This window comes from Dasypus novemcinctus, chromosome 4 (genome assembly GCF_030445035.2).
Source record: "Dasypus novemcinctus isolate mDasNov1 chromosome 4, mDasNov1.1.hap2, whole genome shotgun sequence".
Classification (NCBI taxonomy): domain Eukaryota; kingdom Metazoa; phylum Chordata; class Mammalia; order Cingulata; family Dasypodidae; genus Dasypus; species Dasypus novemcinctus.
The window spans coordinates 138942302-138961089 of NC_080676.1; the positions used below are offsets into that span (position 1 = coordinate 138942302).

The 18788-nt window shown below is 32.9% G+C and overlaps 1 protein-coding gene across 1 annotated transcript in view; it reads left to right on the plus strand.

The window, feature by feature from the left end:
• The window catches only part of NCAM2 (neural cell adhesion molecule 2), a 589167-nt gene that overhangs the window by 556470 nt on the left and 13909 nt on the right, over nt 1-18788 (plus strand). The window contains exon 16 of the mRNA XM_058296115.1: nt 4305-4509. Within this exon, the coding sequence (XP_058152098.1) occupies nt 4305-4509 (205 nt within the window). The remainder of the gene's footprint in view (nt 1-4304; nt 4510-18788) is intronic.

The window sequence follows — 18788 nt, forward strand, 5'->3', positions numbered from 1 at the left end:
ATATACCAAAAGGCAGAATTTTAGACTTTTTGATTTGTTATTTATTCTTATTTAATGTTAATATAAAACGGACTTTACCAAAAAATGCAAAATGATAACTGAAAAAGAAACCTATCAAAAGATCATGAGTTAGATTTAAAAATTATTTTATTTTACAACATTTAAATAGTTGCTATTTCACTACTAAGTAGCACAAGAAAAATGAATAGTGGCATTTTTTCCTCCAAGAACATTACAGATTTTTATTTACTCACTATAATACATTCCTATTATTTTATTTCTCAGACTATCCAATAAAGAATATTGACTTTATTAGTATAAACTAATAAAATTTTTAAAATTTTTTATTTATTTCTCGCCCCTTCCCCCGGTTGTTTGCTCTCTGTGTCCGTTTGCCGTGTGTTCTGTGTCTGCTTGTATTCTTGTTGGCAGCACCGGAAATCTGGGTTTCTTTTTGTTGTTGTTATGTCATCTTGCTGCGTCAGCTCTCCGTGTGTGTAACGCCACTCCTGGGCAGGCTGCACATTTTTTTGCGCAGGGTAGCTTTCCTTATGGGGCACACTCTTTGCACATGGGGCTCCCCCATGTGGGGGACACCCCGTGTGGCACAGCACTCCTTGCACACATCAGCAGTGAACATGGGCCAGCTCACCACATGGGTCAGGAGGCCCTGGGTTTGAAACCTGGACCTCCTATGTGGTAGGTGGACGCTCTATCAGTTGAGCCAAATCCACTTCCCTGAACTAATAAAATTTGATGTTAAATAGTACCTCATTTATACAAAATTAATGCCAAGGATTATTGTGCAACAGGTCTTCATTCACTCTGGACCTCAGTTTTCTCATGCATAAAAGAGACTAATGTTATTTTCTTAAATAATGATATCATAAAATACATGTATATGCATTTTGGAAAGGTTTAAAAAAGTTTAATGTAAAATTTTAAAAATGATGACATGCTCAGCTTCATTTTAAAAATAATTAGAACCATAATTAACTATAAAGAAATAATTATCTATATGTTATTGAAAAAATAAATCATTTCCAGTCCCCTAATCCCAATAATGTAATTTGAATGTGATTATTGTTTCAGTTGTGGAAAATCCAAAGTACATATAACTAAACTTTCCAGGTCAGAGTAAATTGGTGGCCAAAAAAAAAAAAAAAAATTAGAAAATTAACCTCATGGGATATGTGAAAACATAAGCATTTAAATATACATATAAGCTGAAATTTTAAAAAAAAGAAAATGTAATTTTCAAAAAGACAAGTTAAATATTTATATCATAAAACTATATTGTGTCCATTCCTAGTCTCTGCAATGAAAAATACTTTTTTTCATAAAATAGTTTTCAGTAACCTTCAGAAATTTTAGTTCTAAACTAAAAATTTATAATCCTAGAAGAGACAGGTTTTTTTTAGTATCAATATTCCTTTACCATAAGGTGATTTACAAATACAATTTTTCTAAGAGGTTTTTCTAAAACATGAAAATGAAGCAGATCAATATACTGGTTTAGTGCTAAAAAGACAACAAATAAAATATTTATCACTTAAAAGCTAACTAGCCACACCTAACTCATTAAAAATGACTGTAATCTCAAGAGAGTAGTCATTGCTTTATAATAGGCAATTCTCTTCCTCCTCAGATTGCTGATGAGAAGAGATTTATTTACACATATCATATAATTTTGTTTTAGCTATGTGCTCAGCAATATGTGCTAGTGATGTTAGGTACTTTATTACATTTAGTCCTCACGGCACCCATGACTGAATTTGTGTTTGTGATTTTGACTATATAACTTTGTAACGAGGAATCTCGAGCATAGAGAAGTTAGCAATGATAGCTGGTAAATGACACAACCAGGACTTTCTGACTCCAGAGTCAATGTGTTTTAGTATAAAGTGAGACTTTTCATACTTAAAAAGGGTAATTGGGAATTTATATGATGGACCAGATTTATTATCATTGATCTGTGGTATTTATTGCCTAGAACTGTGCCTGCATGCCAAGGCATGATCAATGATGTGCAGCAGGAGTGACCAGTTCAAACCACTAGGTTCATCCAATCAATCTATCCACAGAGGCAAAAGCCAATTGGTCATGGAGTATTCCACTTTTCTTTTCTGTGCCTTGGTTGTTCACTCAACTGCAGCATGACCAAAAATAGCATCTATGAATTTCAAAGAAAATATTTAGTATTATATACAATCAAAGATGTTTTATAGGGAAGTTGATTCATTCTGTTTGTAACAGATTCAAATGATAATCATTTATATTTGGAAATAGAAAATGGAAGAAAATATATAAAATGATTTTTAAAAATTAGTAACAGAAATATTAGTTACTTGACTTATTATTTTTATAACATGAGGAATTAGTTCTTTTCTAAGTCTAGTATATAGATAAGTCTTTGAATATTGATAAATGATATTTAGAATCTGGCTCTTCATTTATTGCTTATGAATGAGCATTTTAAAAATTTTGACACAAAATTCAATGGCTAAAATATAACGTCCTTTCTTCAATTTTTTCTCAAAATAGGTTTATGTATTATGCAAATAATTCTATGGAAACTGATAATTTTTCTGGATACTGGCCAAACAATATTCCTAAGCTATCGTCATCCTAGTAATACATTAAAGTTGATGCCAAAAGAAGATTCTTTTATTTGCATGAAAACTTTTTACATCCAACACGCTTATATTTACTATAAAGTAAAGCATTATCATCAAAATTATTCTTTTCTTGGGCATGAGAGTTCCAGGCTTTGTTTATTCAGTGTTTAAGGAACACTGATTAGCAGCATCAGAAGTAGCTTAGCACAGGTGAACCACAAAGTTGCCTTGGTGAGCAGGCCACTATGTCACAAAGAAAATTTATGGTCTTAACCTATTTCCAAGCTCTGAGAATGTTAAGAAATGTAAACATTTTATCTATTATCTGGAAAACTAAAATAAATGTAGACATGATTCTCTGTCATTGAGTAGAAAAATTAACTAAGATTCATCCCGGTAGTAGTACATTGAGAATGAAAACTTACACTGTTTGCCTTCCTAAATCATTAATTAAAAGATAGATCTAATTTTAAATGTATGCCTTAGAACAACTTTGTTCTACATATGTTTTTTTCAAGAGTGATTTTCTCAAAACCCAGATTTACATCTCTACCTATATCTGTCACTTGTGTTCCATATCAGTTGCATATTGAATATGGCATTAGTATGCAATGTATGTATTTTATCATTAAAAAGGATAATTATAATTTAAAATGTTATTTATGCAAAGTTTTAGGAATAAAGTTTTATGGATCATTTTGAATAATGATATAAAATTGTCTTCTGTAATCTTTTTTCTCCTCTAGCTAGCATATCAACAGTTTAATCTAGTTTCTTTCCAATAGGCTTATTTTCCTATCTATGTTGCTACTGTTGTATACTCTACTTTCATGTTCAACTACCGAGATTAACACTTGATTCATTTTCATTACCACTAGCTCCTGTTGGCATTTCTACTTTTGTCACTCAGCATATTCCATCCTATTCCCTGTCACCTCTTTCATAGGTCGTTTCACTTTGCCTTTTGGGATTTCCTGTATCACTGGACCAAACACCAATGAAAAATGGATCCCATTGCCCATACATCCTCATGACAAAACTCAGAAGGGTCATAAGAACCATAACTCTGTAAAAATTGCCTCAGATATAATAATATGATTTGTAAAATTATTTAACTGAAAAATATTCATATAGGTATACTATTATTTTCAAAAATGATGATTTAAAATGTATATAGGCATAGGCAAAGTATTTTTAAAATGTATTCCTTGTCAAAGAAAAGTGCTCAGGGCCATTCATTTACAAGTTTAAGTCTTAAATCTAAAATAATTCCATGTAGAATACTTATTTAACACCTCTCAGGATTTTTACTGTGTTTTCCTTTTAACATTGTGACAATCTATTAATGGCTGCAACTTTTGGAAAACGTACAGCCAGGGATTTGATAATGTGCATTATCTTCCCCACAGGAAATCAAGAAGCATAGTGGAAAGAAGAGTAACAGACTTTTTAAAAGAAAGTTTGTAAAAAAATATTTCAAATCATTATTGATATATCAGTTGCTTGAAATATTGCTTGAAAACCAGAGAATAGGCGCCAACAATCAAGAAATTGAAGACAGCCAATGGCTGCCAATATATTCCTGCTTATTACTTGGATAAATTTTTCTTGGATAAAATTTATTTTTTAAAATAAATGTCCAATGTTTTATAATTTTAGAATTAAATAATTTTCTTTATTTTTAAGACACGCTTTTTAATGGTCTTGGGCTTGGAGCAGTCATTGGCCTGGGAGTTGCTGCACTTGTGCTAATCCTTGTGGTAACAGACGTCAGCTGCTTCTTTATTCGACAATGTGGGTTACTGATGTGCATCACCAGAAGAATGTGTGGGAAGAAGAGTGGTTCCAGTGGGAAAAGTAAAGAACTTGAAGAAGGAAAAGCTGCTTACCTGTGAGTATCAGGCATTCAAATTACATCACATTAAAAGTGTCACAGTCAGGTATGAGGGCTTTATTTCCAAGGCAGGGTAAAAGGTTTGCTGCATGTAAAACTATTGGACACCCCTTTTTTTTTCTGAATACATAGATATCAGTTTAAAAATAATCACCCTATTGAGCCAAATGACCTTGCAAACAGTCCATTCAAAAATAAACCTTAAAAATAATATTAAAGAAAATGAACCATACTAGATAATATTTTTATTTAAAGGAATTTAAAAGAATTTTGTGTATGTGTGTGTGCTTTTTTAAAAAATAATTTATTGAAATATATAACCTACACACAAACATAAGATCATTTTAAAAAGTCAGAACACTACTGATATCTCAATATCTAAACAGTTGAAACATTATGTTATGAAATGGCCTGAGTTCTTTCTCCTTATTTATTTTTTTTAAAGATTTATTTATTTATTTAATTCCCCCCCTCCCCTGGTTGTCTGTTTTCTGTGTCTGTTTTGCTGCGTCTTGTTTCTTTGTCCGCTTCTGTTGTCGTCAGCGGCACGGGAAGTGTGGGCGGCGCCATTCCTGGGCAGGCTGCTCTTTCTTTTCACGCTGGGCGGCTTTCCTCATGGGCGCACTCCTTGCGCGTGGGGCTCCCCCACGCGGGGGACACCCTTGCGTGGCACGGCACTCCTTGCGCGCATCAGCGCTGCGCATGGCCAGCTCCACACGGGTCAAGGAGGCCCGGGGTTTGAACCGTGGACCTCCCATATGGTAGACGGACGCCCTAACCACTGGGCCAAAGTCCGTTTCCCCTTTCTCCTTATTAAATAAGTGGGAAACATTTTTTAAAATAAAAATAATATTAATAATAATAAACCTTAATTTACATTATAGTTTATACTCTATCCCACACAGTTTACTGGCTATGACTAAATACATAATGGCCTATATCTACCATTGCAATGTCATGCAGGACAATTCCAATGTCCCCCAAATGCCCCCATATTACACCTATTCTTCCCTCTCCCTCCTCTTAGAACCTCTGGTGGCCACTGCCTTTACATCAATGATAAAAGTTCTTCCATTGTTAGAATAATGATAACTTTATAATAGAATAATAATAAGTCTACTTTAGGCCATTGTTCATTCCTGAATCTTGAGAATTTGGGGAAGGTGGCACCCACTCTGTTTCTAATTGAGAGGATGCTTAGGTTCCATAGGCCAGATGGACGGAACTATTTTGCTTGCCGTTTCAGACATTCTCTGTTCCTTGGGATGGGCTTTGTACATTGTTATCTCTTGTTTGTTGTCCTGGGTGAGTTCAATGAAGTGGAGAGTAGGTGTTGTAACTCTGTTGGGGTTCAGGGCTTAACTGGCACATGAATGCACCAAAGATTTAAGTCTCTGGAACAAAAAGTTATCTAATATAATGCTAATTATAGATTCAAATGAAAGGGGTAGAAGAGCCCTGTGTAGGAAAACTATAAATGAGTCTAACTGTTACACTGGGGATCACAAATTCCAGAGTAAGGCCCACAGACAGGGTGCCGAATTTCTGAGCGTCTCTGCCCTGCTTATAGTATCTGGATGTCTCTAGAGCCCTCAGGAGCCCTGCTGTTTGAGGCACTATAACCTGTGCACAAGCATAGCCTCTGGAATTACCTTCCAAATCACTTTGAAATCCCTTAGCCAAAAATCTAATTGGTATTTAATATCTCCCCCTTTTTATCAAGATCTTTTTTTCCCAGATGAAATGCTAGTTGGTGCTTGCAAATAATCTCTTGGTGCCAAGGAGTCTCATTCCTGGGAATCATTTCCCATGTGGGCAGGTGGAGATACTAGTGTGTTTATATTTTGAGTTTGGCTTAGAGAGAGACCACATTTGAGCAACAAGGAGGTTTTCAGGAAGTAACTCTGAATATGCATATATGTGTGTGTAGATAACTAGACTAAGTTTCAATTTCACAAGAATAGGTTCATAAGTATAATCATTAATATCAAAGGCGTAGCATAATGTTCTGTCATACTTCACTAGGCACTGCCCCTATACTTGGGGAATTCTTGCCATTCTATTAGAGAATGTAGCAGGGCTTCCCAGGATAGGAATTCAATATTTTTTAGTTATTGTGTGGGCCTCCAGCAACCAAGACAACGCCCCCTGAACACTTGAACATATTCATATGTCTTAGAGACATGACCCAGGTGCACCCCTCCCCTCCAAACCCCCCATCACCAACACCCCGCACCTGCTTCAATGTGTGTTCATCAATTGTAACAAATGTACCACACCAATGAAGGATGCTGTTAATGTGGGAAACTGTGGGGAGAGGTGGGGGTGGGGCATATGGTAATCCATTATATTTTTTATGTAACATTTATGTAATCTGAAGCTTCTTTAAAAAAATGGGCAAAGGATCTGAAAGGATATTTGTCCAAAGAAGATATAAAAATGACCATTAAGTACACGAAAAGTTGCTCAACATCTTCATTTATTAGAGAAATGCAAAACAAAAGCACAGTGAAATACCACATTACCTCCATTAAAATGGCTAGAACTATAAAAACAGAAAATAAGCATTGGTGGGGATGTGGAAAAATTCAAACCCTCATACTGTCTTGGTGAGTGTGTGAAATGGTGCAGACATTTTGAAAACAGTCTAGCAGTTCCCAAAAATGTTACCACATAAACCAGCAATTTCACTCCTAGGAATGTGCCCATGAGAAATGACAGTACATGTCCACACAAAATCTTACACACACGTGTTCACAGAAGCACTCTTCAGAACAGCCTGTGAGTGTTAACAACCCAAAAATTCCATCAACTGGTACATGGACAAGCAAAGTGTGGTAAATCTCTAGAAGGGTCTATTATTTGACAATAAAAATGAAGTTCTGATGAATGCTAAAACATGGATGAACCTTGAAAACATGCTAAGTAAAAGAAAGCAGTAACAAAAAGGTCACATATTGTATGATTCCCTTTGTATGAAATGTCCAGAATAAACAAATCCATAGAGACAGAAAGTAGGTCAATGATTGCCTAGGGCTGAATCTGGGAGGATTGGAGAGTAACTAAGGGGACTGGGCTGCTTCTTGGGGTGATGAAAATGTTCTCATTTTGGATTGTTGTGATGGTTGTACAACCCTGTGAATACACTAAATTATAGACATAGAATTATATAGTTTAAAGGGGTGAACTCTGTGGCATGCTAATTATATCTCAATAAACCTGTTTTTAAAAAGACAAAAAAATAAATCTTAAGATGGAATATTAATTTACGATATTCATGATTTTAAAATATAGATCGATGGATAAATACACATATAATATACAAATGTATCATTTACTATTTTGCTCACCATTTTTCAGTTTATCTGGATAAAAGGAATGGCATCTATAGTAACCTGAGGTAAAACCATAACAAAATTATACCAGCTCTTACAAGTATAATAAAAGACTTCATATAGTTTTCAAGATTGTTTGTAGAGAAAATATCTGTGCTATGAATTATCTTATTACTCATTCTGATTAAAAAAGAAGATGACCACAAATAGAATTTGTAGCTAATTGTGGAGTCTCTAATTAAACAGAAAATTAAACCAAGAAAATATGCAGAGCTGAATTTTATATAAATGTCCCTTTTCATGTACAAGCATATATATACAAAAGTAGTTAAGAGGTTTTGATATATCTGTTTTGTTTATCTTTGGGTATATATTGATCAGATTCCAAAAGCATACAATAAACACAATGCAGAAAACCTTAAGCACAGAAAAGCATACTTCCCTCCACACGCACACAATGTGAGTATATATATATGTGTATTAAATTCTCTAATCAAAAATAAACATTCCTATCAATTCAGGACATCATCTTTATTTATTTTTTAATCTTAATGTCATTGATTACAATATTTTCCCAACACATCAATATGAAAATTTTCAAACATACAAGACTTGAAAAAATTTTATAGCAAATACCTATTTAACAACCATTTGAGTTCTCCAAATAATATTTTACTGTATTATCTTTAACACATAGTTAATATGTGATCCCTGTCTCTAAAACCATCGTTTTTTTTGCATTTCATAAAAGTCAGTACACTTAACTTCTAAAAATTCAACTTGCTTATTATTTTTGAGGGGTCAAGATCTGTTTATGTTTTCTTTAGGTAAATTTTGATGAATTTTAACAAATGCAGATAATTGTAACCCAAATCCATATCAAATTATACAACCTTAATATAACTCCAGAAAGTTCCCTCATGCTCACTCCAATGAATTCCCGAAGCAATCTCTATTTTTATTTCTTTTTTTCATGATAGATAACTTTTGCCTGTTATGGAACATGTAAATGGATTCTTACAATGTGTTGTCTTTTTTTCCTAGTTTATTTTCCTTATTACAATGTTCTAAGATTCATTCACATTATTTATATCAATAACATTCATTACATTTTGTTGAGTAATTTCTGTTTTATGTATATAATTAAAAATATGTCATTGTATTATTTATCGTTTTATATATCTTTGCCTCACAATATGCTTTTGTTCCATTCTGTAATTTACAATTTGATTTTAATGATTTTACACTATTAAGATTTTATGATTATATTGCTTGAATGAACATCAGGTTTAAACATATATTACGCATTCCTACATTTCTGCTGTTTTTTAACTCTTTTATAGAAATATAACATTAAAAAAGCATAAATATATTGTGTTTCCCTTAATGACTGTTCATAAGTAAAACATGTCCATGTTCAGCATCCAGACAAAGAAGCAGTATTCTTGCAACATTTTGCTCTCCTTTCCTATCCCAAATTCACTGAAAACTAAGCACTATCCTGACTTCTAACACTATAGATTAAATTTGCCAGTTTTTGTACTTTATAAAAATGAGTTCATACTTGATTCATTATTTTGTGCCAGGCTTAATCCATTTAAAATTTTACTCATGAAATTTATTCATAATATTGTATATAGACATAGAATTTTTACTCTGTTGTTTTTTACTCTGAATGCACTACAATATATTGTTGGTGGGTATTAGTAGTTTCTATTCAAGGGCTGTTAGTCATGTGCTGCTGTGAACATTCTAGTACAAGATAAAATGGATGGAATGTATGGGATTATTCACATGTTCAGCTTTTGTAGATACTGCCAAATGGTGTATTAAAGTGATTGTACCAGTTTAAACTCCCTCTAGAAGTGCATGAGGGTTTTAGTTCATCCACAGTCTTGTCAACACTTAGTATGTTCCATATTTTTATTGTTATTACTCTACGGGGTATGTAGGGGTACCTTACTGTAATATAAATTTGCATTTCCCTGCTGAACAGTAAATTTGAGCATATTTTCATATTTTTTGACCATTTAAATATGCTCTTAAATTGAAGTCCTTGTGCAAATATTTGCCCATTATTCTACTGGGTTATCTTTACTTACTATTTGTAAGTTTTCTTTATATGCACTTTATTCTTGATGCATTCTCCTGGTCACATGGTAGATATTGAGAATAGATGATAGCCAGCTAGCTGCATAGGTAGATAGATGATACAGATATAAATAGTAGAAGAAATAGAAACATTTGTTAGGTTAGATAGAGGGTATAAATATATCTTTTATCACTTTGTAAGTATCTTTTAACTCTTGAAATGTTGTCTTTTAATGACAGAAGTGTCTAATTTTAGTTAGTACAATTATTAACATTAATTTCCTCCTTTTATGTCCTATTTTAAAATCTTTGCCTATACCAAGGTCCAGACATTTTTTCAAGTAGCTTTTTTTGACTTTAGCTAATAGCATCCCAAATTGAAAATGCCATCCTTTCTTCACTACACAGCAGTGTTGTTTTCTTGTCATTTAACATATATATATATATATATATATATATATATGAATGGATCTGATTCAGTGCTCACTATTCTATTGCATTGTTCACTTTCTCTATCCCTTCACTGATACCGTAATTTATGAATGACTATAGACTTACTGTGATAGGTATTACTAAATGATAGCATATGTCCTTGTGTTTTGTTGATCTTCTTCAAGATTGCCTTGGCTCTTCTTGACTCTCTGCTTTTCTATATACATCACCTTGCATTTCCTGAACAAAACAATGTTCTACGATTTTGGTTGAGATTAGATGAATTTATAGGTTGAATAGGAGAGAACTGACATCTTTATAATATAAAATCTTTATATTTCTGTCACAGGAAAAGCCAAAACATAATTCATTCTTTCACATGCAGGGCTATCAGCCTGCTGTATAGGTCATGGCAGATTGTGCTCTGAGAAACTCCAAATTGGGCTTTCATGTGGACTATGAAATCAGTGTGCCCTCTTCATTTGTGCAGTAACGATGTACAGTAACCTTTAGGCCAAATTCCATCTTTCAATAAAGTTATTCATCAGAATCCTATTATAACTAGATAATTTATGTTGAAAGTTTTTCTCTTTCTATAATCACTTTATTTAATATTTATTTAAAACTCCTGAAATTATCAATAAATTCTCTAAATTTTATACAAAATCAATTGTAGTCTTCTTTGCTAGAATCCAAGCAAACACTTTTCCTGTCTTGAAAGATTTCTTCTCTGATCTAAACTTTCCCAAGCTTGAAAATATTGACTTTTTCTTATTCTCATTTAATCACATAAGGAGATTTTAATAGATTTAGTTAAAGGAAAAAAATATTCAACTTATTATCTATAATACCACGTTCAAAACCAATATATTACCCTCCGTGGCTAAAACAAAGTCAAAAATATTACTCAGGCACAGTAAACAGTGAAATTGTAAACAAATAGGAAGTATTTTATAATGACCACAATTAGTTAGAATTAACTAATGGGTTTGGGAGTTCAAACTCCTCCTAACAAATTTCCTTTTTATGACTGAGGAGGCAATTTAGAATTTAGAAGCTTTTTTTTTCTTGCCTACAAAAATGATGTTACATGACCTTAAATTTTCCTTTCAAATTTAAAATAATTTCCCTCCTGTCATGGGTTGTTCAATCGTTGATTTTATGGTTGCTTCTAAGTTCTTAGGAGTTTGAGGGAGCCAGAAGTCCACTTTATATCCTGTTCCAAGTACTGTACTGAATGAGACTAGCAATGGTAGAACATGAGTTTTAGAAAACAAGAGGAATAATAGACATCTCACCCTTGGAATTACTCCCCAAAGAACCACAACCTGATTTGTACTATTTTGCCTATGGCTTCTTATAGGAGAACTTGCTTTACTAAGAAAAAGGTAAGTCCCCAGGCTCTAGAAATTCAAGAGCAATACTTTGCACAAGCATTTCACAAGAGCAATGCTGAGAAAGGAAGACACTTCAGTGACTAAAGGAAAAAAATCTGAGGAGGTTAGTAAATACATTTTAAAAATTAACTAAACAATTGCAAGAGAAAAAGAATTTTCACCATTCTAAAAACTATGATAATCCCTTTCTGTAAACTAAATTCTAATGCTAACCATGAATATTTTTTCAAAATAGGGAAAAGCATTTTTAAGTCTTCATTTTAAATGTTGAGATTCTTTTTTAATTTCTAGATGCCTAAAACTCAAGGGTCTTATTTTTTAATATCCTTTTTCCCGAGGTGCTACAATGTCACATTTTATTTTGTAAACCAACATTCTTCCCCTTCTTCCCCCCCCAATCTGATTATTTTAATTGAAACATTTTAAAACTGATTTATCCATCTACATGTATTTTCAGTTTCAACTATTTTCTCATTGCCTAACCCCTTACATTTCTTATGTCTCCACTAAAGCTGCTTTCTTAAGTCTTTAGCAATTTTATATTGACCGTATCTAATGTTTTTATATCGAGTTTCTTATTCACAAGCAATCTTGGAGCATTTGCCATTGTTGACTATACTGCCTTTGTTGACATTCTATCATCCATTTCCTAGATCCTGTATCATCTTTTTTTCAGTGTTCTGTCCTTTTTTCTCTTTCTTGTTATGTATCATATCTTCTAACTTCAAAGTTCACCTTTATATGTATGGACACCAAATAAATACACATATCTGATCCTAATCTTTCTGCTGAGTACCAACTATATTTTCTAATATTTCCTATACAAAATGCCAGTATGTAAAACTCAAAATGCCCATAGTTTTGCTTAGAATGGTTCCCAAAAATGTTCTCCTCTTTCTGTGATTTCCATCTCTGTCAATGACGTAATTTTATTTCAGATTACTCTTCAGGTACAGGTCAAAAGTTTTAAGCTCTATCATGCTTTCTCACATTACCAACTTGGTTAAAATCTTGCCTTTTCTGTGTACTCCCAACTTATATAATTTACATGCTTTTATATTCCTTATTACCTTGTCTTTTTATTATGCATATTTTTTGGCATTTAAAAAAATCAGCGCCTCTAAATAGTCAGTTCCTTTATTATTGTATTTCAAATTGATATGCACAGAATGGTTTGTCTCTAGCACATGTAATAAGACACATATGACTTCCTTCTCTTCTCTCTCTATTTTACAAGGAAATAGAGGAGGAGAAAGCCCAGTGTTCCCCTTGTGGTATGATGCTTTTCAAAAACTATCTGAACCATTTTGGACAGATTTCCTTAAGTGTTCTGATTTCTGATTTCCAACTCTTTTACCACATTGTAGAGAGCACAATTTTTAGTCTTTTTATTTATTTATTTATTTTTTAATTTAGGCAGCTATGGATAGACTCCAAGAACCAGAGGGAAAATAAATAAGTTTGAATACTGGGCTCAGGATAACTTGGATATGTCATATTAACCTCTGTAAACTTCAATTTCTTCATCCATAAAAAGAGCATATGCATTGGCTACTTCAAATGTTTTGTGATTTATATTTTAAAAGTGCAGCTCTTATATTGTCTGTCATTCAAAAATGGTTATTTTTTAAGCTCCAGTCTGCATGACTGCCTGGTTTATTGCAATCCTACTAGATGATTTGTCCATGATTATTTCTCATGGCCACTGTTGGTGGGGATATTTTTATTTCATGGAGTACAAAATTGGATTGTGCATGTCTTCATTTTAAAAAATTTATATCCAATTATTCTCAATAAAAATGTCATACACCTACTTGTTGGACACAGGGCACGGCAAAGACAAACAAAATTTAGCTCTAACATATATTTGAATGAGATATCAACGAGAGACCATTGTAAGTAGAGTGGGTCAATTCTCTATGCAATATCTCTTGCTTTCTTCATCAGAACATATTCTCTCTTCTAATAACTTACTGTGCTTTTACATTCTTGTTAATTAAACAAATTAGCAAAGTAAATTTTATATTTTTATGAAGAGACAAGTGACCAAAAAAATTCAGAAAACAATGTATTATGTAATTGCATTAGTACTTCGAGTTCGAATTATATATATCCTCTTTCTTGATCATCCATTGAACAAATATTTACAGAATAAATACCAGGTAACAAACAATGTTTTAGGACCTAGTAACAAAGTATTGAACAAAACAAATAAAGTCTTAGTTCACATGAAATGTACCTTCTAATAGAAGAAAACAGATAATAAACATCACCAAGCATGAAAATGTCTAATGGTGATAAGTGCTAAGAAAAGCGTAAACCAGGTGATAAATGGTTACTTGAGATAGACCATTCAAGACCTCTCAGGGGAGGTGAAACTTAAGCTGAAACTTAAGTTTCAGGGGAGGTGAAACTTAAGTAAATGACAAGCAGCCTGCTATTGTAGTTAACGAAGTATCTCAAACAAATACCATGAAATGGTCCTGCTCACAGAATGGGAATTTATTTGCCTAAGGTTTTGAGGCTAAGAGTGAGTCAAAATGAAGGTATCATAAAGGCAGTTCTTTCTTCCCAAAGACTGGTGTTCTGAGGTTGGCTGCCAGTGTTCCTTGATTCTTAATTTGCCACATGGTAAGCCACATGGCAGCTTCTCTGGGTCTCTCCTTTCTTCTCCAGATTCCACTGATGTCCAGCTTCTGGATGGTCCTTCTGTGGCTTTTTCTCTCTGTGTCTTAATTATAGAGGACTCCAGTACTAGGATTAACTCATTCAGATTGAGGTGGGCCACACCTTCTAACCTGAAGTAAACTCATCAAAATATTCTACTGACAATAGGTCCACACACACAGAAATGGATTAAATTTAAAATCATGTTTTTCTAGGGTCCTTACAGCTTCAAATCACCACACTTACTATATTACAATATGGAGAAGAACATTCCAGGCAGGCCTAGCATTTAATTAATAAGCTATAAGGAAGGAATAAAATTGGTATATTCAAGAACAATTGAATGCAAGTGGCATGAACCAGGACAAAACTGGTAAAAATCTCAAGTTGAAGAAGTATCTATGGGCAAAAGTGTTAAATTGATAGTTCATAGTTCAAAGTAAGGAAACTGAATTTTATTTGAAATAGAAAGCTGCTGGGAAGTTTTAAGCTAATCATGTCAGAAATTATTGATAAGTTGGGTAAGGTTAGAGGAAATATTCAGAATCAGGGAAACCAGATAGGAGGATCTAGAAATATTCTAGGTGAAAAATAATGGTACTTTTGTCCCAAGGCAGCAGAACTATAGGCATGTAAAATTGGCTAGTTCTCAATATCATTGAGAGTCAGAGTCAACTACTTGTTTACTGACTGGACTTTGAGGTAAGAGAAAGGGAGATGTGCAAAACAACCTGGTCCATGCAAGTTCTGCCTTTTTTTTTTTTTTTCTTTTTACTCTAGTAACTGCTAACTTAAACCATCAATACTTCTGTTATAAATCCTGCTGAACTTAATTAACTTTAAAGACTTGGGAATATGAAGACACTAGGTGAATGCCATGTTCACTATCCGTTCTATTATTTTATACTACAATTTCTTTTACCTCAGGAAAAGAATTGTCAATACTTCTACAAAAAATTTTCAAAATTGAAAAAAGATCACACACAGGGCGTCGGACTTGGCTCAGTGGTTAGGGCGTCTGTCTACCACATGGGAGGTCCCCGGTTCAAACCCCGGGCCTACTTGACCTGTGTGGAGCTGCCCACGTGCAGTGCTGATGCGCAAAGAGTGCCCTGCCACGCTAGGGGTGTCCGCGGGCAGGGGAGCCCCACATGCAAGGAGTGTGCCCCATAAGGAGAGATGCCCAGCATGAAAAAATGTGCAGCCTGCCCAGGAATGGTGCCGCACACAGGGAGAGCTGACACAACAAGATGACACAACAACAACAAAAAGAAACAGAGATTCCCGTGCCACTGACAACAGAAGCGGACAAAGAAGACGCAGCAAATAGACACAGAGAACAGACAACCGGGATGGGGAAGGATGGGGAGAAATAAATTAATAAATAAATCTTTAAAAAAAAAAGGTCATACACAAAAAGATAGATAGATATAACCATGAGAAATAGGATATAACTTATTTGTTAATTGTCTATATACTAGCTTCTAAATATGACCCCAAGAATTCTGGGTCTGATCCTTTCATTAATTATATACTTAGAGAACTCTTGTTTTAAGAACATGATATTGCAGGAAAAACAAAGAAATTAAGATCATTTGAATATAGGTGAAGTTAGTTTACAATTCTAGAATATTCTATTATAATTCTAGAATATTCTATCATCAATTTACACTTATGTAGACTTCTTACAATTTATCTTTTATGATATCTAATTGCAAAATTTATCAAGCTATCCTTCATTTTTATTTATCCATTTATTTATTTATACTAGCAGATATTTATTGAACATCTACAAACCATGCACTATTCTCATATATGGAGATAAAATTGTGAGATAAAACAGCCTCAGTCTCTGGAATCATGGAGCTTTAGCTCTGGCAGCCAACATATTTTAGTGGTTTTTTTTTTATGTCATATTGGTAAATACATAAATTAATTCTATGATAAGTGCTAGGTAAAAAAATAAAAATAAATTATCTAACCAGGCTAATCTTAGGAAGTCATGAAAGAACTAAAATATAAAAGAAGAGTAGGCGTTAAACCAGCTGAAGTGTGTGTGTGTAAGTGTGTGTGTTCAAAAGTGTGGGAAATGACTAGCCAAGCATAGGGAATCAAATAGGCAAAGGTCTTTTGTAAAAGGAAGCATGGTTTGATCCATAAACTGAAGACATATGAATGAATTCTCAAATTTGTAATTTCTTGATAGCACTAATTTAAAAAATGGAATTTTTTAAACCACTTGTAGCTTGTTATACTAGGCATCAGAGGAGCTTCCTTTCTTAATGTCAACAACTGACAAAGTCTATCTGCTCTGTAATAATCAACTTAAGACATGAAGATAGTAAAGTAAAGAAGCCTAACAACAAAGGATGTTACTAAATCAGGATTACCAACTAGTGGAAATGTGAATGTTATCACTTACGTACCTAGAAAGTCAGCACAGCCACCAGTAGAACCACAATTTTATCACCTGAAAAAATATGTGGCTATTGTTTTTGTTAACCCTGGGGCAAATATTCAGTAAGAATAAAAGAAAGAAAGATGAATCATTACTGTTGAGGAAAAGTGAAGATAGAGAATGAAATTTGTAAGAAACATTATTACAAATATTCCAGAAGATAATTCAAAAAAATTATGCCTTTGAGTTTTTATAAAATCCTGAAGAAATAAGGTACATAAAAGATTACAAAGGATCGTGCAATTTTGATATAATTTCTTATTAAGAAGAATCTAATTGGCATACTTGAATCATTCTTTCAGCTGTTCTATAATTTGAGAAATGAAAATCTCATAGCTGAATCATAAAAACATGAGATGAATGGTGCCTTATTGGATGCTAAATCCCCCTTTCACTCACTAATCTCTACTAAAGCATCGTGACAGAAGAAACCAACAGCTGCTTTAATTCAAACATTACATAAATACCTGCTCCTCAATTTTAGCTATATACGTTGGCCCACGCTTAAATCATAAACATTCATAAAATCCAAGAACTTAGAGATACAAAGTCATTTTATCTTACCTACAGCTAAATGCAGCTATATGGAACATAAAGTTTCCAAAATTTAATTTCTCTTTTTATAATTGGATGCTGTTTTGCATATTTCTTATTTCATTTTTATCAAAATTCCTTGCAAGTAAGTTTTATATATTCCACATAAATCTAAAATTAATTCAACCTTCTGAAACTAAAAAAAAAATAGAATGTCAAAATATTTTATATAATAACCATGTTCTTATTTTAAGATAACTACAAAATATCCTTTATTACTTCTTTTCTGGACTTATCACTTCCAATACTTTCTTCATAATTTTTTAATGGCTTGAGATCCTTAGGTCATGAGAGTGTATGTTCATTATTTAACCAATAACATCACTTACAATAATAGTGATAAAATCTAACATGGACAATGCATTTGGACACTTACAGCCCTTGAGGTGAAAACTGTCATTCTCTGTTAACATAGTTTAACCGTGTTTCAAATAATCAATTTTTAAATACATCTTTTAAGAGTTAAATATGTAATTTCAAAAACAGCACACAAGCATATGCATTTATTTGATTAGAAACTCAAAGAAATGTGTAGAAATAAAAGTCCTTAATTGACTCTGATTCTGTTTGCCTTCTCATGCATGCACATTTTAAACATTTTGATGTGTGTTCTTCAAAATAATTTTCTATGTATTCTATAGTTTGAAAAGAAAAGAGAACCTGTTGTATTTACATACATATACACTCACATATTATTACAATTCTTTTCTTCTTACATAACAGTAAACTTCAACAATGTTCCATACATAATTTAATATACTTACCCATTGTTTAATTGTTAGACTTTAAAGAAAACTTTCAATATTTTTTAATACAAACAATGCTGTTTTTCACTTCTTTTTACATAAATCTTGTTGAAAGAGTATGCTAAGCTCCTAGATATCAAATTGTAGGTCAAAATTGAAAAATACTGAAAAATTACCCTCAAAAGTCTGTACCAAATAACATTCCCAGTAACATTTAAAAGAATGCATATTTCTCCACAGCATCTCAACCCTTGACTTTTATCCATTTATTTTTATTTTTGATAATCTTGGCTCACTGTATTTTTTCCTGAGAATTGTCTGTCATGTTCTTTACACATTTTCATAAGACTATTAAACTGTTACTCTCACTGATGAATTTTCTTATTGATATGATATGTGGTCACTAAGCAATTGATGTTTCATTTGTTACAAGTATTATTCCCAGTCTAACATGAATTTTGGAGTTTGCTTGCATTCATTGTAAGAATCTTTACATTTTTATTCAGAAATTTAAAAAAATATCTTTCTCAAGGTCTGTCAAGATATTTGCTTGTTT